General features: G+C 33.5%; 2 protein-coding genes across 3 annotated transcripts in view; one reads left to right on the forward strand and one right to left on the reverse strand.

Annotated features, from left to right (window-relative positions):
• Nucleotides 1-22,228, reverse strand: part of LOC118185450 (ninein-like protein) — a 212,267-nt gene that overhangs the window by 97,534 nt on the left and 92,505 nt on the right. For both annotated transcript variants that reach the window (XM_035355295.2, XM_035355296.2), the window contains exon 7: nt 18,460-18,532. In XM_035355295.2, the coding sequence (XP_035211186.1) occupies nt 18,460-18,532 (73 nt within the window). The remainder of the gene's footprint in view (nt 1-18,459; nt 18,533-22,228) is intronic.
• Nucleotides 18,120-22,228, forward strand: part of LOC118185451 (XK-related protein 4-like) — a 46,828-nt gene continuing 42,719 nt past the window's right edge. The window contains exon 1 of the mRNA XM_035355297.2: nt 18,120-18,557. The gene's annotated coding sequence lies outside the window, so the exon portion shown is untranslated. The remainder of the gene's footprint in view (nt 18,558-22,228) is intronic.

Raw genomic sequence — 22,228 nt, forward strand, 5'->3', positions numbered from 1 at the left:
ATCGAATCCGTTGCCTAGTAGATAAGCCTCCAAACCAGTGACTCTGAATGCTGTACCGAAGACCCGGGTTTAAAATCCCAGAGAAGGCATGGATGATTGTAAATGTATAATATGTGTGCGGCATGGGGGGCATTCTAAATATATGATGAGCCGAAAGTTCTCTCGAGAAGTTGGTGGTAGGGAAAGGGGGTGGAAGGCCCTCGGACCGGTCCTCCCTGGGTGCTCTCTCTCAAAATTGGGGGCGGAACTCAGCTTAAGTCGGACTGACACCCATAGTCATCCTACGATAGCTGTATTTGACTTTAAGTCCCGATGAATGCCGTGGGCTTATGCAGACCATTGTCAGACATCTGAGACCGGTAACAAAAGTAAATAATTATAATTATTAGCTATTGATAATATATGAGATAATTAATATAATTCAATCAATTTAAAGCGGCAAATTTACAGGAAAAACAATATTTCAAACAAAAATCGAAGCTGAAACAAAAACAAAACAACGTAATGAAATAAATAACATGGTAACAGTCAAACGTCGTTCCGGTCTTTTCAGCGGAGCAGCAGAAAAATTTTCAACAGAGCCACATGGATGAACTGTCAAAATAAATTAATAAAATAAGTCAGAAAAATTAAAACTTGAAGAGTAATATTTTTTTTTAAATCCTAATTTCTTATAGACATTTTAATGTTGTTTTATTTACTTTAAGTAATTTTTAATTAAATAATTTTTTAAATGATCCTTTTAAATTTTTTTACTTACTTTATGAATTTGTTTTGATAATCATCCAAATATAATTAAAAAATGTCGCTCTGATAAAAATTTTTGTTGCTTCTTGAAGACGATCAAAGAATTTACAACTATTATTTGTTTTTTATTTCTGTCATTAAAATGCTTTGTTTTTGTTTCAGCTTTAGTTTTTATTTTAGATATATAAGGGCGAGTCAAATGAAAGTGAGCCAACCCCTCCTCAGCAAGAATGGTTCGGTCCATCATCTGCGGCGCATGCGTGTAGCACAGAGACAGCCTTCATTTACGAAAGTGGCGCGAAAGTGTGAGGTTCAAGTTCTAATAAGGCGCTCTTACACTATGTTGAAGACGGTAGCGTGACATAATGGACGCTCCAAAAGAGGAACAGCGTGGTGTGGTCAGGTTTTTGACAGCTGAAGGTGTTTCCCAACATGAAATTAGTCGCCGTATGACTGCTGTGTACGGTGAACATTGCATCGCACTGGCCACTGTGAAGCGTTGGAGCAAACGGTTCAGAGAAGGACGTGAAAGTTGCAAAGACGATCCAAGACCGGGCCAAAAGCCACCTTGCAATCACCCCCGACACAATTGACAGGTTGATGAGCTGATTAGACAAGAACGGAGGATAAGCATCGATGAACTGGCAGAGCGTGTGAACATAAGTCACGGTTCTGTTCATACCATAATTCATGATCATCTCGGTTATCGGCTTTTGTGTGCTCAATGGATGCCCAAAATTTTGAACGACCGCCAGAAGATGGAGAGGTTCGGTGCTGCTTTGACTCATCTCATACGGTATCACAATGAGGGTGACGACTTCTTGTCTGCAATTGTGACCGGAGACGAATCATGGTGCCACCACTACGAACCTGAAACACGCCAGGAAAGCTTACAGTGGAATTTCCTCGGGAAAGGTGCTATTGACTTTTTTTTTTCGATCGTCAGGGGCCATTACTGATTGAATTTGCTAAACGTGGAGAGACTATCAATAGTTTGCGATATTGTGCAACGCTGGATCGGCTGCGTGTCGCAATCAAGAACAAACGACTTGGAAGATTGACGAATGGTGTGATCTTGCTACACGACAATGCTCGTCCCCACGTCGCTGATGTGGTTAAGACACAACTAGCAAAAGTTCAAGTGGGACACGCTGCAACATCCTCCATACAGCCATGCGACTTTCACATTTTCGGGAAACTGAAAAAACATCTCAAGGTACCAGATTCGTGTCGGACGACGCCGTGAAAGAGTCGGTTACAGACTTTTTGAATCGACAGCCCAAGGAGCTTTATGAGACGGGGATCACGCGGCTCATTTGTCAATGGGATAAATGTCTCAATGTTCATGGAGACTACCTTTAAATAATGTACTCTGTTTGTCATATATTCGCATTGGCTCACTTTCATTTGACTCGCCCTTATAATTTTTCTTATTAATAAGTTTACCGTTTTTGATTTAATTATATTAACTATCTCTTGATTATTTAATTTCACAGTATACTTTTCTAATTTATTAATTTATAATTTTAATTTTGCAATTTTTAATGTATGGAGTATACACAGACAAAAATATATAGATATATATCACATAATTTGTTATTTTAAAATACAGGTAGACAATTAAGTCAACTCACAAACAATGAATCTAATCCTGGATTATAATAAATATACACAACAGTACTATAAATATATTTTCTGTTATTTCTAATTTTCTTAACAATATTTTTACCTGTGAATACTGACAAGAAAATAACAACAAACTCTAAAACTTCTATATGCTAAAATGTTTTACCCTGCTGTCTTGAGAATTTTGAGGATTCAGAAATTTACTATGACAATGGGATGCTGCATTTGAACGCCCAAAGACATATCCTGGCAAAGCGTCTATATCAGCGCCTGCTAAGCATTGCATGAGACAGATTTCAGATCAGATGCCTTTTCATCAATCATTATGCGAAAATGCCAGTACATGTAAGCAATCCACACTAATTAATCCCTCCCTGACTCTCATAAATTGTACATTAGGAGTTTTGTAATGATGCAGTCTTGGTCGGTGATTAATATTAACGACTATTTTTAACGACATTGGTTAAACATGGTGGGTCCCTCCCTTCTCGATCCTGTAATGAATTGATACTAATGAGAAAAATTTCCATTTGCTTCAGAATGCAGGAAAGACATCGTGCTTCTCGAGAACAGCAGATAAATAGCAGCGCAAAATGTTCATCAAAGTGCAATTAATGCTCCCCATGTTTTAAGCAAAAGCAGACTACAATTTAAAATAAGAAACAAAGATGAACAGAAGATTACGACGTCCTTTTAAAGTCATTTTATAAAAGCGACTTCGATCAAAATGTTGAATGCTTCACGAAGACCGATGGTCATTATTTTAACGAACTTCCTAAACATAGCGTTGATAATGAACAAAAGACTTATTTAATAGCAGATGCATAGATACTGACTCACCAACAATTTTAAGAAATCCACAAATAGTAATAAACGGCTGAAAATGTTTAGCTAAATATCCTAAATAGATTGAAGGCTTAATTGCTGGATACATTTTCATCTAACAAGAGATTCAAATTTTCACGAATTTCTTGTTCAAGATCACAAAAACTGTTTCTTTAAAATGAACTCCATGTGAATCCACTTTTTATTCCTCCCAATTAGAATATTCATCAACAAATTATTAACTCTTATTTTTCAATTTAATGTTAATGAATGAATATTTATTTGGATTCATTTTTCTCCTCTACATTGAATTATTTGAGGGTGCGGAAATAGAATGTTATAATACAAGAAAAAAAAAATATTCACACCCGTTTTAAACTCTCATATCAATTCCAAATGTGAGATTGATGATCAAGAAGCCCATTTGGAGGTGTGCCAGATTTTATTACTGCATTAAAAATTCTTGGACAAATTTCAATTCACACGAATTTATATTTATAGCCTATTATTATATAATTTTGATATCCTTTCCCAACACATGAAAAGTTCTGTGTATGCATAGTGAGATAGTTCCATCAAGAGAATTTAAAATAAAAAAAAATTAAAAAAATTTTTTTTAATCTGAAAGGTTTCAGATTTTAAAAATGTGTGTGTGTGTTACCTTTACTTATTATATACCATGTTCTTCGCACTTAAACCGTCAAATTCCGTTCAGCAGCAATGTCACAAAATAATTTTAAAATGATCATATCTTTAGATTTTCCGATACACAGTTCCGCGCACTGGATATAAAAAGTTTTTTTTTTTTTTTTTTTTTTTTTTTTTTTCCCTGTACAGTGTTGCCATTGCTCGCTTTGAACTCCTTGAGTTTGTTAATCAAAAATTCGTTAAAGTTTTACAAAATATGAAATCAATAATAAAACAAATTCCAAATTTCAAATTTGGTCTTCCACACGCCCATATTCTTAGGAGAATTACGTCATTCAAAATTCAATGGCTCTATGTACCGTTGTTTTATCACAATGCGAAAAATAGAGATACATTTATGCAGATTTTTCATTATTTAATTTCTTCAAATATAATGCAAGACTCTAACATTTGATGGCAACAGTTTGAAAAGTGAAACGGACATTTATGGTGATGCAACGCAAAATCGCAAAACGAAAACAATAGTTCTTCATGAACAAAGCCCCTTTGGACTAAAAATTCGGATTAAAATTGCCTTAACAGGAATAATTATAACAAGTAACTAATGTCTTTTGAAATAAGGAATAATTATAACAAGTAAATAATGTCTTTTGAAATAAGAGTAATATTAAAAATATAAACAACATTGCGAATTAGCAAAACATTACATTGTTAAGTGCGAATTTTAGCGTAATTCATGATGATAGCAAATGTCCCATTAAGTAAAGGCATTCGTTGTCATTTTTCAGGACATTGGATAGGTTGCAAAGTATACTGAAAGGACTCGAAGAGTCAAAACAAAAGATACGTCGCGCTTGTCAGATTAATTTCGCCGTTACTGAATTTGTATCTTGTGGTTGCCAAATGTGCGCGAATGGAGAGGCTACATCGATTTAAATCCATGTGCTGTATATAACGGCGTTCATTCTGAATAGATTTTATATAATTTTCTATGATACTCGATCTATAGACAAACAAATTTTAGATTACAAATTACTTAATTTTGACGATCTTAATTGCCTATCGGAAACACACATCTCCTTTATACGAGTATTTCGGTAATTAGGCTTCAGTTTTCACTTTGTTCTTAATTCCTATACAAAATAATTTTCAGACCGTTCATTACATTTGCTCTCCACTATTACTTTCAGGTATAAATCTAACTTTGTTTAAACTACTTTTAAAGTAGATTTTATGGCAAGTTCCGAATTGTTTATAGGAAAGTTTCCACATATAAAATAAAAACACAACATACAACCTAAATCACCAAGAATTATTACAAAAATTTAAAGGCTTTTTTTCTTAAAGTGGCACGATTCAACTACAAAATTAAAAGGTACGATGGAAACAGTCGATTAGACTCTTTCTGTGAAGAGACTTCCTGCTTCTGTTTTAAAGCAATCCCTTCAATAACTAAAAGGCTTTTAAATTTCTTGCAGACTGAATTTCTAGCTTTCTAGTTTCACACGAATGCTTTTGTTCCATGGCATTATTACAAAAATGTATCGGGAGGAACTTTTAATTTAATACTAAATTTTTTTTATCTTGAAGATTGTATTCAAGTTCACAAATTAAAACAACATGCTTATGGTTTCTTTTCATTTATAAATAAAACACTGCAATAGACCAAAATTTAACAACATCACATGATAAACGGCAAGAACTTTGATACTATAACCGCCAAGATGGAGACTTGTAAAATGACATTCTCGACTATCTATCAATTCTCGACTAATTCTATCAACTGATGTAAAAATAAATTATTTATATCAAAAGGAATATGTTCAACTGATATTGAAATAAATAATATAAATCGAAAAATAAGCTTGAGTAGAAGATGCGAACATCTAGATGAGAACAACTACCTTCATTTTGAAAGCCACAGTGTCCTTCAAGTCCATAATAAAGAACTCTGACTTCACGTACACGCCAAAAATCAATAAAAAACAGATAACAATAATAAAGAGTCTCTAAAATTTCTAAAATAGATAGAACAATATTCATACCCATAGAAATTTTTCCTATTAATTATTACTGACAAAATCAGACAGTTAATAAAGGCTAAGCGACGACTACAAAGACGAATTCGGGATATTAGGAGTTTTATTATAAAGTAAAATAATGCAGCATATATGTAAACAAGAGATCCAAGAGTTATGAATTCATACAGGTAGACATAGAAGTGGGCGGAACAACAGAATTTCATCATTTATCATACAAATACAGCTCCGCCGCACTAAATGGGCAATTCCACATCAGTTTTGAAGAAGAACCCCGCTGAGAAGGCAAATGTACAACCACCCACCAGCAAGAGATTGGTGGGCCCCGTACCACCAACCTCTTGAGAGGACTTTCGGCTCGCCGGGTATTTGGAGTGTCCATTGCTGCATACACACAATGCGCTTATAAAACACCTATAGCTCCTTCGGAATTCGAACTTGGGTCCATCAGTACGACAGTGAGCGTCACTAACCAATACACCGGCTGAAATTCATACAAATGACAGGTGAAAGCGGGTCCGGACAACCGGGCGGCTTACACAGACTGGTATTCATACCGGATAATCATGAAAATACTGTTAATAAATAAAAAAAAAATAAACTCAAATCTTGGCTTACCTTCCTTGATTACTTCTTCGGCTCATCGGTGGGTGAACGATTAAAGACTGAAGAATGCTGGTTATTCTTTATGGATTAGAACCTAGGCGAATGAGTTGGCTGCATGATTGGTTTCCCCCAAGTGTAATGTGAATATGAGTTAGTCTCCCACAAAAAATTTCCACAAAACGCACAGCTCTTCTTCTGCAGATAGCCGACATGTGCTTTGCCATGTTCAAATAATCTAGCTACCCGAACTTAATTACTTCACACTTACCTTCCCAATCTTACTTTTCCTTAATCTTTAAAAGTATCTCTTTAATTTTTTTTCAATTTTTAAAAACTTCCAATGAATTGAACATTATTGATATTCCAAGTTAACAAAGAAGCCAAAAATATCGGTAAAGGAATTGCGGAAGCATCTTCGGTTAGTATTTTATACCTTTCATTTGGGGTAAAGAGACAAGAACTGCATTAATACATCCTTCAAAGGAATCAGATAGCATAGTTTTATTAATCCAGATACAATTTTAGCAAAAGTTTTCCCGTCAGAAGTAATATCACACGACATAAAAAACTGAATGCTCAAATACAAGAGACAAGATATTACAAGCAAATAAACATTATATCATGATCTTTTTGAAAAGAGTTAGTGTATTACCTTCAGTTAATCCTTCTAAAAACAAAACATGATACATTCAACCTCGACTTCGTTTGTAAAGAAATATTTAATAAAATATAACGGAGCTTTTTCCACTACTATAATAAAAAGTTTCTCAAACAATCAGCGCGCACATAAACTATTGTTGCTTCTCTAAGAAAATTTTATTCCACAATTAATATTTGTCACCATCAACATCTTGCTTTAATACTTGATGATTAGAGCTCACAAATTTCAAGACACAGCTTTCGTGTCGACACATAGCTAAAAAATAACTTAAGACAATCTTATCCGCTTTACTAGATTTTGAAATTAGCAAAGCACACTGGCAATTGGACGTCTTCAACTACAATCGATAAGGAAGGGCGTATTTGGGAACTACTCAACAAGGCTGTGAGCTAATAAAAGAAATATTTTTAAAAATTGGAATCGCAATAATTATGAGCGAAGTTCGACAGATATGCAAGAATATAAACATACATATATTTATTTAACAGGTTCTGTTATTATTAAACTTTCTTAAAGTGAAGGATACAAATGGATCTCGCTTCGCGGAAGTTCGAATGTATGTTTAAAGCAAACCTGAGGAATATTTTAAGCCTTTTAAAAGAGAACCTTTCTGATAAAAATGCTTAAGGGCTCAAGTACCACGTCATCTATCAAACCTTTTACTTTAGCCAAAACAGATTACTTTTACATAGAGGAAGATTACTTTTGCATAGAGGAAGATTACTTTTACATAGAGGAAGATTACTTTTACATAGAGGAACAAGAACAAAGAAGGTGTAGATATTAATAAATTCCCTGCGAAGTGAATTCCGATGGCGATCATGCTAATAAATGCGACTTTGTTTTTCTTTATTATATTCCAGAGCCCACCAGCGGCCGAGCGGTAAAGTTGTTGAAACCTAGTAGTTCGGTTCAAGGTTCAAATCCCACGAACAAGCTGGCTGCAAGGGCGTTTTCGTGTTTTTTCCCATGTGTAACGTGTATACGAGCCAGTTTCCCTTAGTATACGAGCCAAATTTTAGTTAACAACAGTTAATTTAAATTCGTTCGCTCGATTAAAAGGTTTGAGCCTAGCAGAATGCACAATTTCGGATTCTTTTTAGCAAGAGAATTCGTTTTATCTTTTTTGAAAGTAACTTCAGAATATTGCTTCAAAATTTTATACGAGCCTGAAAAAGGAACAAAAAATTTTCTGGTGTTAAGATATTGAAATTCCTCATACATTAATAAATCACCAAGCTTACATTTATTTGCCTTAAAACGGGTGTCATATCTTTGCTTGCTTACATTATAGTAATCATTAGACCTTTTCTGAGCCATTTTTGTAGCTTCTTCAGTTGGTTGATGTAGATCTTGATTTTCGAATAATGGATCATTATTCAGCTCCCTGAGGCAACAATTTTGTCCTTGCAATATTACCTTCATAAGAATTTAACTTACATTTTAATCTAGTATAATAGTTTAACACTTTTTACTTCGCTATTAGTATACTTCATCCAACAATAAAATTATGTTTAATTTGGCCACATCTGTCTGTGTATGTATTTACGCAGCTATCTTCTAATCATCAAGATATTTACAAAATTCATTACACACACATATATTTATATATTTATATATATATATATATCTTTCAGACATTAATGAAAATAAACGAGAGTAGCCTACAAGCATTTCTAAATTCAAGACGTAAGGAGAGTGAAAATGGATTTGAAACTAAAACGTATTATTTGCATCAACACTCATTCCATATACGACACTATAGTTACTGCACTGAAGACTGGCTTCGCACAAAAGTTTCTCGTGACTCGTGTGCAATAACTACTGCATAGAGTTTTTCAAAGCCTAAGGGCAGGTTAAACCAGACACATGCACAGAATACCTTTAGTTGGTTATCTAAAGCAGAACTACTACTGGATGGAAAAACTTACATGATCACCAATTCTGCTCCAATATGTGACGAACAATTTACAGCATCATATGAAATTAAATGAGTTCCACTTTCATAATACATAAACATCTATGCGTGTAGTGTAGCAGTTCACTAATTATATATTTAAACAGTATAGCAAAGAACCTCGTCGTATATTCAGACGAAATCAGCAAGTGAAGATCTTAAAAGCGCAACCAAAAGGAAAAGCTCTTATGGCTTCTTTCTAAAGATAAATTAATTTTCTAAACCAGTCTATTCTTTTCTCTTGGGTATGATGTTCCGTTAAAAGTAAAGGAAATGGAAATAATGCACACAGCAGCTAAATCTAACTAACTAAATTTTCCGTCCATTACCAACATTAAGTAACATTAGCAAGGGCTTTTTGAAAGATCTGTCAAGCGCAGAGTCCTCTTCAACATCCTAAAGAATAATAATAATTTGGAATAAAAATTCGGGAGCTGGAAATAGAATTAAGGAATTAAGAGTTGAAATGCAAATAGGAAGCCGTCTTGCTAAGCGTCGATTAATTTGAATCGCTCATTAAGATTTGTTGGATAGCCGAAATAATACTTTCCGCGTTTATTTTGTAACTTTCCGAATTCTAATTTGTAATAAATTTGCTTCTAATTCAAATTTGCATATCTATAGCTACAAGATTTAATCGGGGGAAAATTTCACACGAATTCAGTTACTTTCATGCAAAGCAAATTTGTAACCTAATATAATGTAGCGCACTAAGGTAATTATTCTAAGTATAATACAGTGTTATTCACGGTGACTAATGTAATTTGAGATAAGTTTAACTCAGATGATGTAGACAACAAACCAGAACGAAAACACTTAAGCGCTAGGATGTCACCAGAAAGTTGATATCGAGTGTCTTATTTCTCATAAGAACTTCTTCGAACCGCACCTGTTGTGTGGGTAGATTGCACTGAATCTTATAACTTGATGTTTCCAAGCCGGCTCTTTTCAACAACGAAAAACATAAATAGTTTTCCCTATATTTAAACCATACTCTGATTAGTAACAAGTAGTGAAAACAGTGTGGAAACATCATAATAAAACATAAAATTAACAAGAGATAGAAAGTATATAAACTGCTGCTTTTTCGGCTTGCTGGAACGGCGGTACGCTGAATATTTCACTCAACGAGGCATGAAATCTTTCGTTTGTCTTCTACGTAGTTTGACAAATTGTCAGTTCCTAATGATGCTGCCAAGTAATTTATAATGTATATGATTTATAACATACCTGGTAAATTTTATGAAAATTTTCATTATTATTGCAATTAATAAAACATATTTCGAATACCAAATATTACGTGCATCGGTACAGAATAACTTTCTGTGCACTGCTTAAAAATATGGGAATTCCTTAAGGAGTTGCTTATTCCTTGAATTCACAAGCGTTAATCATCCATACTGTGTTACATTTTCATATGTATTTGAAAATAAGCAAGAACATTTGTTTTTTAACTGAACAATATTCAAATCCAGCTTCTTCAGCACCTCAACAGTTACAGTTACTACAAAACATACACCCTTTTCAATACACCTTATAAACATATACCTTATAAATATAATATATATCATAATTAATAAACATACAGTTTAACTCTAAACGTATATAAGTTTCCATTTCAAATTCATAAAACATAATTTGTCATTCCAAAGATGCCTTACATCACCTAGAGATTAGAAAGGCGCAGTTAAGACACTGTTTAACCTTCAAAGGTTTCCCGAGGTTAAAGATTTTTAATGGTCGCCTAAAGGAGTTTGTTAACGCTTTTTAAGCTCTCGCCGAGTTTGCAGTCTGCCGGTCTGCTCTTGCATTCAAGGCCTGCTCAACTTTTTTTTTTTTTTTAGCTTTATTATTAAGCATCGTTTTCTTCGCACTTAACCGCATATAATTCAAGTACGAAATCAAAAAATTTTTAGAAGCTCCATGGCAGCATATGTTCAGTCAGTCGATGCAGTGTTAAAAGTTGGCATACAGTTTTATATTTTTTCAAGTCTTTTCTCAGTTCATCTTAATATCCAGTTTTGTTAGTAATTTTTTTGTCCTTTTATTTTTCTTATTTTATTTCTTATGCGTTAACTTTATTTATTAAACATCATATTCTTCTCACTTCACCTACATAAAATTCATTCAACACCATAATCACAAAACATTTTAGAATAGCATATCATTAGAATTCCCAATAAAGTGCCAAAGGTTGCATATATATTTTTTTAATCGCCATATTATTTGTTTAAAATTATTTGTTTAATCGCTATATTATTTGCTTACGGGGCCAGTATATGTATCTTAAAAAATAAAAAGTATATAACGATTTTAATGAGTACAACTACACTGCTGGCCACCGTAAATGCAACACCCTAAAGGAAGCATGCAAATAACATGAAATTTACAACATGCATTAGCGGAGGTGAGATATGCAAATGATTAAAATTTCAGCGCAGACGCACATCACGCGCGCCTGTGGCGCCACTTCAAAGCGCTATTTAAGGCTTGGAGTTTTCGACAATTTCAAGTTCGGCAATTGTGGATTTTTTTTTTTTTTTTTCCCTTCTTCTTCTTCTTCTCCCCTCCAAAAAAAAAAACTATCAATTATGCCTCGTAAACAGCGATCATCGTTTGATCAAGTATCCGAGTTCGACAGAGGAAGGATAGTGGCCTACCGAGAGTGTGGATTATCTTTCAGGGAAATCGATAGTCGTGTTGGACGAAAGCAAACAACTGTAATGCGGATATGTGACCGTTGGATGCAGGAGGGTACGACGGACTGACGTCTTCAGTCGTATCCACCTCAGTGCACCACTTCATGTGATGACAAGAACATTGTGCGCATGGCAGTGACGGATCCTTCAGTCACATCACGAACCATAGCACAGCACATTCAGTCTGTAACGCATCATCCAGTGTCTGCGCGTACCATTTGACGCCGTTTACAGCAGAGTGGTCTGTCCGCAAGACGTCCATTGCTTCGTCTATCCTTGACGCAGAACCACAGACGACTCCGCCGCCAATGGTGCGATGAAAGAAGGATGTGGACGCCAGAATGGAATGAAATTGTCTTTACTGACGAGTCACGCTTTTGTTTGCAACCCCACGATGGTCGAATTCGAGTCTGGAGACACCGTGGAAAGAGGATACTGAACGCTGCGTTATGCACCGCCACACTGATCCTGCACCAGGTATTACGGTATGGGGCGGTATTGGATATCACTCTAGCACTCCTCTAAAACGCATTGCCGGTACTTTAAACAGCCAGCGCTACATCTCCGAGGTGTTGGAGCCAGTTGTCCTTCCTTACCTTCAGGGCTTGCCCACAGCCATATTTCAACAGGATAATGTGCGACCACACGTGGCACGCATTGTCCAAGGGTTCTTCGTCAATCGCCAGATTGAATTGCTTCCCCGGCCAGCTCGCTCTCCGGGTCTTTCGCCGACAGAAAATATGTGGTCCATGGTTGCTGAACGATTGACTCAGATTACATCCCAAGCTGTCCCACCAGATCAACTTTGGCAACGTGTGGAAGCGGCTTGGTCTGCTGTACCCCAAGAACACATCCAAAGTCTCTTTGAATCAATGCCGAGGTGTATGGCAGCGGTGATCTCCAATAATGGCGGCTACTCTGTCTACTGATTCTGGAAGGAACCACACTTCACAGAAGTCTATAAATTTAATCATTTGATACTTGGTCAACATATTATCTACTAAATAAATTTTGTTGTGATATCTCTTTTCTTTCTGGGTGTTGCAATTTGGGTGGCCAGCATTGTAGTATAATTTCATAAAATTATTGAATATTTCTAATTCGACATCAAATGATTTTAATAGATGTTAATTAAATCAATCACATTGAAAAGAAGAAAAATATATTTTTAAGGACTGTGTTTATTGTTTTTAGGTCGTTTAATTTGTTACTCAATTACTTAAAATACAATTTTTAAAAAAATCTGAAAGGTTTCTGATTTTAACGGTCTCCAATAGGGTTTGTTAACGTTTTTTACTCTCTCGCTGACCTCGTAGTCTATAAGTCTGCTGTTACACTCACACCTAAAAATACTCCTTTTTTTGCGAGTGTTTTTTTTTTTTTTATCTTTATTATTAAGCAATTTTTTCTTCGCAGTTAAGCCATATTTAATTCAACAGCAAACTTACAAAAATTTTAAAATCAGCATAAGAGTGCACGTTTAGAAATCCTGATGCAGTGCTAAGTGTTGGCATTCCTTTTTCTGTTTTTTAGTATCTTACCTCAATTCATCATCTTAATGTTCAATTTTCTTACTAAGATATCTTTACAATTTTTTTTTTTTCTTCTTTACCTTTTCATTATTAACATTTTGTGATGATAACACATGATATTTAATAAACAAAGTAATCATGATCTTGGCGCTTATGCCACATAAAATTCGATTCAATAGCAAAATCACAAAATATTTACATACAGCATACCCTTAGAATTTCCGATACACAGTCTCATACGCTGGAAATAAAAATGTTTTTTGCGTATAGTGCTGCCTGCCCGCTTTGAAATCGTTCTCCGTTTGTTAATCAAATATTCGTTAAAGATTTACAAAATATGAAAATTCGGACTTCCAGGTTACCATGTTCGGGTGAAGGACTATGTTATACAAAATGTGATGGCTCTTGTTGACGGTTTGTTGTTTTTTCACAATGTGAGAAACATGCAGATTCTTCATTATTTAATTTCTTTAAATATAACACAGGGCAATAACATTTGGTGGTAACAATTTCAAAAGTTATACGCCGTTTATCGTGATTCAACGTAAAATGCCGTTTCGAGACTAATATTCCAATCGAGCTAAAAGAGTAAAAAAATCTGATGATGGAAATCACGACTTACCTGGACGGCCTATTAAATTATACACATTTTTTACTGCATTTCATTTAAACGTATTTCCTCGAATTTCATTAAAGATATATTTCTCGTTCAATTAACTCAATTCTCAATTAGCGGAAAGGCAAAATTACACAGCAACTCAAGACATCTTCATTAAAAATTGTAAACTAAAGACAAACCTAAAACACCAAATACATTTAAAAAGAGTTTTAAAAAAAATTACAATTAAATTTAGAGTTTCTAGGCAAAAACAAGCAATTCGGCCAGCGGGAAAGAAGACAGATTTTCGATGCACAAAATTGTGACCTTTTGGACGAGTGGGACCAAAGTTCAGCCAAAAGGACGCTGAAAGTGGTGCAAAAACTCATTTTAATTCACTACTCTTCTAAGAGTTTCAAATGTTAACAAATGGCGGCCTCGTTACTTAGTACCACTTAAACAACTTTTACACTGTTGTTAATTCTACAACTACTGCACGCAGATCAACTAAAGGTATAAAAATCTTAACCGGAACATAAAAACACCATAGTTCAACCATAAATTAAAAAAAAAAAAAAATGCACAATTTACAAGTTAGCAAATACATTTTAATATGTAGTTTTTGCAATTAAAACTAGAGTTTCTACGTAAAAAAAAAAAAAAAATGTAATTCGGCCAGCAGGCAGGAAGACAGATTTTTCTGTGCACAGAACTGACAGTTTTCTTTTGGTTCCATTCGGCGAAAATACACTAAAGATGCGGAAACTCACTTAATTCATTGTTCTGCTAAGTTTCAAATGTAAGGAAATATGGCTGCTATGGTAAAAAACTAGGCTTAGCCGCACTTAAGCAACTTTTAAAATTGTTGGTAATTCTACAACTATTGCATGCAGATTAACTAGAGGCATAAAAACCTTAATCAGAAGATAAGAACAACATAATTCAATTACAACAATACAATTCCTTTTAAAGCAAAAATAAGAACAACAATTCCTTTTAAAGCAAAAATACACAATTTACCAACATAAAAGAATAAAAAACTGAGCTCACTGAGCCGAGTAGTGTGGGTATATACATAATTTTGGTGCGACCGATTGCAACCAAAAAGGAAGGTGCATACCTACGTGTTATAGCAGGCCTATATACAAAATTTCAAGGTTCTGAGGGTATTCGTTTTTGAGTTATCCGAGATATATATACATACAAGTACAGATGTCACGGAAAAAATCTCTTCTGAATTCATTTTAAATTAGTTTTATAATTCGTTTGGGGGAAAAAAGTCCTTTATTCTGTCCTTATGTGCAGATATCACGCAAAAACATCGTTAAATTGTATTCGATAGCGGTCAAAATGGCTATTTTCGTTGAAATAAGATACCCGAAAATTTTCGCGATTACAATACTTCCTTTACTTGTATAAGGAAGTAAAAAGGATGGATTTCGTCAGAAAATGAATTAAAAATTAAATACACTGGTTTCCAAAATCAGCAGAATTGAGTTTAACAATCTAAAAAAAAAGTCGTTAAGAAATAAATTATTTTTTATGCAAGTAGGCTAACATTAATCAAGCTAGTGGATTATAGTAAAACTTCACATAATTCTGCCGCACACATTTTGAACAAACTGTGTTGCACTGCAATAACGTTTTTATAGCTCCGAATTGGAGAATCTTTGATATGTTATGAGACGAGGGGAGCTGAATATTTCTACAAAATAGAATGCATTTCTTAACACATTCCAAACATGCTGAACTTGTTGTCTGGTGAGCTGGATAAGGATGAAGAAGAAAGAAAACTTCACTAGAAAAAAAAAATCGATATTTACCTGTAAAAGGCAAATCGCAACAGGCTGTCGATAATTACCGTATTTGACGGCAAATACGACGCACTTTTTTTTCCTAAATTTGGTCTCAAAAAAGTTACCTGCGTCTTTACGTGAAGAACACAGTTTTATACGTGAAGGTAATTGCATTCAATAATTGTTTATTTGGCTTTTACGAAACGTGAGAACCAAAAGAAACCACGCTATTGAAATTTTTTTTCTTGTGTGTCGCCGTCTAAATAAGGGTGCGTCTTATATGCCGTCAAATACGGTAGGTAGTTTTCTTTGAACTAGCAGATGCTTATTGGCATTTCATGAGAAGAAGTTCTACTCAAAGAATTCTAGCATATATCCTTCTAACTTCGCGACAAAACAGAGCGCATCTGAACTGAAGCAGACATCATAAACGTTTATGTCAATAACAATACGCTTATGAAATATTTGGTAACGAACAAAGATTTAGCTCAACTTTTGATTCTTTCGATCTTAAGCGTTTTTTGTCTAGAATAAAATATGAATTAAAAATCTGACAATGAAACTAAAAGTGTTGATCATTATGCTCGGCGATATATCACTTTCTACAGCATAATATTAAATAAATTTTCGTCCCTAGTCGTATCGGAATGAAATCCTTACGGAACCCTGAATAAATTCTTTGCATATGCATATGACTCTAATTTCCCTGTTTATGATTGTCCACATACAGTTAAAACTGGTGACTTGTATTCATCAAATTCGAAGACATCTAGGGAATAATATGTGCAGGTTTGCATCCATTCAAACACGAGAGTTAATACTTCGGTCACATTAAGAACAGTAACTCAAAGATATCAACCTCCTCTAATAATCCTAAAAACTGCTTTAATGGAAGAATAGTTTTTCATTATTTCAAGTGTTCTAATTAATATTTTAGCACGAAGTATTTGTTGTGACACTTGTGCTAGAACATGGTTGATTACATATTTTTAAATCAAAAACTTTTAAGACAATTTTTTCAAAACTTATATGAAATTATCATTAATTTCTGTTTTACAAATTATCTGTTATCACACATAAACATTCAATGTTAACGCTTAATTCGAAATTAGGTATAAAATTTGATAAATTGTTTTATCAATCACTGTTAATTTACAATCATAAGCCCTTTCCTTAAAATTTATCACCTAATTTTAATTTTATACAAAGGAAAGATTTCAGCGCACATGCTTGCTATATAAACTAAAAGTTAATGTAAAAAGTTTTCGAAATGTTAATGAAAAGCTTCGGAGCTCATTTCTCCTGAAGAATCGTTCTGTCGTTTTCGCCAACTGTTCAGTTGCTTTTATATCATAACATTAATATTACGCTAGTTTTCTCAGTAAACTTCCATCAGGCTTTTATTGTTTTATTTGGTACGTCTTTACTACATCCTAAATAGAAATTCATTTCGCTTGTTGTGCACACTTTCTAAGAATTTCGCTTGGAATCATGTGAAACACCATTGGCGTGATATTTTTACCACATGCTATGCATACATAACAAATAATTTACATATTTAAAATGTAAATTAAGATACCGTTATAATATGAACAATGATACTAGATACTTATTTTACTTAATACACAGAAACAATAATAACTATTTGCTGACTATTTTGGAACCATAAACAAATCGCATAAAAATTAGACCGACTGTCATTAGAGAAAGATAAAAATAACTCTTGACTGGAAAAGGTTTAAAATGACGGAATTCATGCTGGATTCTTAGGTGCAGACGCTGCACTCTAAAAGTAAAAAATGCAACACCAAATACAGAAAAGTTAGGAGAATCATATTTTGCTCAGTCAGCATTCCGAAAAGAAAGTAAAACGCCCAGAACTGTAAATGATTTCCAGCTCAGCGGAAATTCTATTCCGGCAAACCCATTCGTTTCGTTTATTTCATGGCACAATATGGATATTGAGTCTTTAAAAATCATTCAGGACTACCGTCGTTACGCACACGAGGAGGAATAGGCGATTTCTCTCAAAATACGGCCAATCGATCAAAACTAAAAATCGATTTGGTATCACATCTGGATATTTCTTCAAAAGCGAGAATGAGAAATAAAAATTAAAAAATAGCCTCCTCCCAGCCAAAGACGGTGCGGAGGGGTGTGCGGAAGTCCGAGAATTACCACCACGGACGCCCTCAAGTAACGAAGAACGAAATCAGAGTGAGGGAAAAGGAATATATAAACGCATCCCCCCCACCACCGATCCTTCTCTTCCTCTACGGCCAATCGAGATATCGATTCCCTTTGTCAAAATTGACGGAACTCAAGGAAAGAGGAAATTTCGTGGCAGAAGAGGGAAAGAGAAGACAAACCCATCCCTTCTCTGCAGTTCCCCTCTTCGAACGGAAAAGCAATCGAAAAACAGCGTCGAACAAATTCGCGAAGCCTCCCCTCTTATGGGCAGGCCTCTACGCTTATATATATAAAAGGCGAACCAGCAAGACTCGGTTCAATGCAGATCAAGCGATGAATGATTTGTGGAAAAATCGATGTCCGAGAAGCCCCGGTGGGGGGTGGATCCGGGAGGAAGGAGGATAGTAGCGAGAGAAAGAGGGAGAGCGCGTCAGTAAGGCACAGAGGGCGGCACAGGAGCCGTCTGTAGTAGTGGTGTGCTGGTGCTCCGATTCCAGCAGACGCGCACCCCCGTTCAAACTCTCTGGACACTCACCTCCAGCAGTTGTGGCGAGCAGGGCAACTCCAAGGATTCCCACAGCTCCAAGATGGTGGAGGCATCGGCGTACCTGTGAGGGAAGAGAATTTCACACGGTGAGTGTTCTGGCAGGGTTAAGTTTCTGTTCCTCTTTCATAAAACAATCATCACAATAGAGATAGATGCGTATCAACACAGGGCAGTGCGCGTGCGCCATGCCAATCGAGCAAGATATATAAATTTGAAAGGCGGTAGGTCTCGAATAACGTAAATAAATCCAAAACGTACGTGGATTGCGTTCAATTGGCTGGAAGATTTTCAGAGCGGGTTTGGTGTTTGGGATGGAATCAGAATTTTTTCCGGGTGGGATGCTTCGGCAGCGAAAGAGAAAATTTCTACAGAGCGTCTGGAGTTGTCGCGCTTGCGCAATCTCCGTCTAAGAAGCCACCATGGCGTAATTTTCTTCCCTCGTTTTGGATATTCGAGGAAGATTTTTATCGGGAAAATTAGAATTTTAACACATACAAAAATATATCGTACTAAATATACGCAATCTACAGTAGGCAAAATTCACAATACCTCTTACAGGCATTATGAATTTGGAGTGCGGAGTTCATTTTTAAAATCTGATCGCTGTTGCTATCCGAAAATACGAACGTGGCATCTGGAAAATCTTGATAAGAGATTAAGTGCTATTCTCCAAATGCTTTCGAAAACAACGAAACGAAAAGCGCGTGATATATACGGTCTTGCTCAAAAGTCATGGGAACTGTGACAAAAATTTCATTTAAGGAAAGAAAAGGCTGAAAAGTTTAAAATACAATATATTTCAGTACTCTGCAGAATCACATAAATAAAACACGCAGTCGAATTATATAAAAAGAAAATTAAAACTCCTAATCGTATCCTCTAAAAAGAAAGCATTTTCAAGACGTTTGAAATTTTTTTTTTTTTTTTAACTTGAAAATTTTATACCTCCAATAATGTAACTTCAACCTTCATTTTTACTGGTATTGTACCATTAAAAAAAGTCGTTCCTGCTCCTTTATTCATACGCATATTTCTTGCTAACTTCCTATTGCTTCATCTGCGCATAATCGAATAGCTATCTTAAAAAACTTTTAACAGTCTTTAAATATTTTTTAACCTAAATTTTCAGTTTCAGCAAAAATTAGAGCTTGAAATTGAAATCAACACCATCATACTATGTTGTAACTGAAGAATTTTTATAGTCAAATGGGAAAATAAATCGCCTGCAATAACTAAATTTTAAAATCCTTTTAAAATGATATAAGATGTTCAAAGTAATATTCTTATTTTTTACTCAAATTCTACAATATTTTGAAAATATATGCAGTATGTATACGTTTATATAAATCCTTTATATTAATGGAATGCATTTAAAAACGTTTCCAGGATATGAAGATGTGATACATTTTTTACTTCTTATACTTAATTCTTATTTTCTTCATCAAATTCAATCACAGACCTGCAGCATATTACTGCGCGATAAATGAAGCTGTGCATGAATAAGTTGAAATATAACCAAAATATAAAATAATTATCAAATTTTATTTCAATTATTTAAATGGTTGCTATTTTAGGAAAACCAATTAATTCCTAAAAAATATTATCAATTTATTATCTAAAAAATATTTCCAAACCTCAATTATTACTTCTCCGGATCTCATTTTGTTAAATAAGATTTTCGAGTGGAAAAATTATATGCATTACAAATTTCACTAATTTTAAATCCATAATTTATTGCGTTTAAAAGGATTAGAAAAGCAATAAATTATGGATTTAAAATTAGTGAAAATTAAAGAATAAAATGAATTCTAAAATTAAAGAAATTTTAAAAACCTAAATGCAAATTTAAAATATTACATTGACACATACTCCAGAAATAATACAAATGAACTCATTAGTGACAAAAGTATATATCAAGTAACTGCGGATGCTCAACACTGAAACACGTCAAAAATAAAACACAGATTTTTTTCCCCCGATATCTCTTAAACTGGTTACGAAATAGTTATTAAGTAAAATATAAAAATAATAATTATGATTAATAAAATTCCTAACTCAATTCGCAGAACAGTCACAAAAATCCTATAAATAAAAAAACAATAAATTCAATACAAATTGTAATCCGTATAACGATTAAATTCTTATTTTTCTTTTAATTTTAAATGCACAATTAATTTTGAATTTGAGCTTCCATATTTCCTCAATGCAGTTAATATTAACACTGATATTTTATAACATAATTTACGTCCTAATTACCATAATTTATTAGTCAAAATCAGCATAAATAACAACTAAAAAATAAATTTTTAAAAACTACAGCTTTAATACCTGTTTACAATTAAAAAATAAATATTAAGGATTTATTCATCTTTTAACAATAGTTTAAAATGCCTGCCTAATTTTTCAATTAAATATAGTCTGCATTTCCTTACACGAAGAATTTTCTGAAAATTTTAAAACTTTATTACATTTACTCTCCAAACACATCGGGAAAACAGATACATAACACATGAATTTATTTAAAATTTTCAAATTTACTCATTGATAATTTATTTTTGATAATTATGGCAATAACATATCTGTAATACAAACACAAATTACACTTGATGTAATTAAAAAAACTCATTTCGTAACATTCGCCAAATTATGCGAAACAATGCAAATGCAAAACATATATAAAAAAATGGGTAAGAGTAATCTTTAGAACTTATATATCAAGAATGGAAAACTACGGAAGAAAACAATAGTTCACTATCAAGCAAACCTTTTATCATTAAATTTGATTCAGAGATGTATCATTATTAAATCATTTTTTGTTATCACTTTTCTTTAACTCACGAGCTATATATATATGCCAATGTACAAAACATAAAAACACTGAAAAAAGTGGAAAAAATATTTTTTACAATTTTCTCAAAGATTTTAGAGAAAAAAAATTTTTTCAAATAGTTACTTAAAGAATTTTTTTTAATAATTTAAAACAATCCGTTCCATCGAAAATACAATGTACTAAAACAGATTGTTTTTAAATTAGCTTTATTTTTAATTATTTTATATACTATTTATTCTCTACCGTAAATAAAGATTTCTTAGAAATTCTGATTTTTTTAATTTTTGATGTGACCGAAAAAAGAAAATTCAAAACACGAAATAATTGCTTGTTAATTAACTTAATATTTAGATTTACAAATGGGCATCGGAAAAAAAATTCAATGACGAAAAGATTATGTGCGAAAACATGGGCGCTTTATTGGCAATAACATGCAAATGGATACATTTTAAAAACATTTCCATCGAATATTTTTCGTCATCATACTTATATTTTACTCTAATTATATAATTATGCAATAATAAGATGCTAAAAAATTTAATTAAATTAAATTAAAGAAAAAAGAAGGGGGTAATTCTAAGACTTTTAACCGATAGCTGAAATTCATGAGTAAATTGTTAGTGAAGTATATTATCCCGAATATTAAAAAATATAATTTTTCATCTTATATCAGAAAAATTCCACATTAAAGACTCGGAGGAAGGAATGTAAGCAAAATTTAAAATTTTCGTTTACTTCAAAACATTTTTTTAAACGTTCATTAAAGTCATTTATGAATCAAAAATTAAAGTTTGTTTTTTCATTACTTTTATTATTTTTAAAAATGCAATTTATAATTTTAAAAGCATTCCAAAATTATTGAAGTATTCTTATTTTTTAAAATAAACTGTTTCATTATTTTGAATTAATTTCTACAAAGATATCCTC

This window comes from Stegodyphus dumicola, chromosome 1 (assembly GCF_044657685.1).
Source record: "Stegodyphus dumicola isolate Sdum_Otavi_A_Nest chromosome 1, ASM4465768v1".
In the NCBI taxonomy this organism is placed as follows: Eukaryota; Metazoa; Arthropoda; class Arachnida; order Araneae; family Eresidae; genus Stegodyphus; species Stegodyphus dumicola.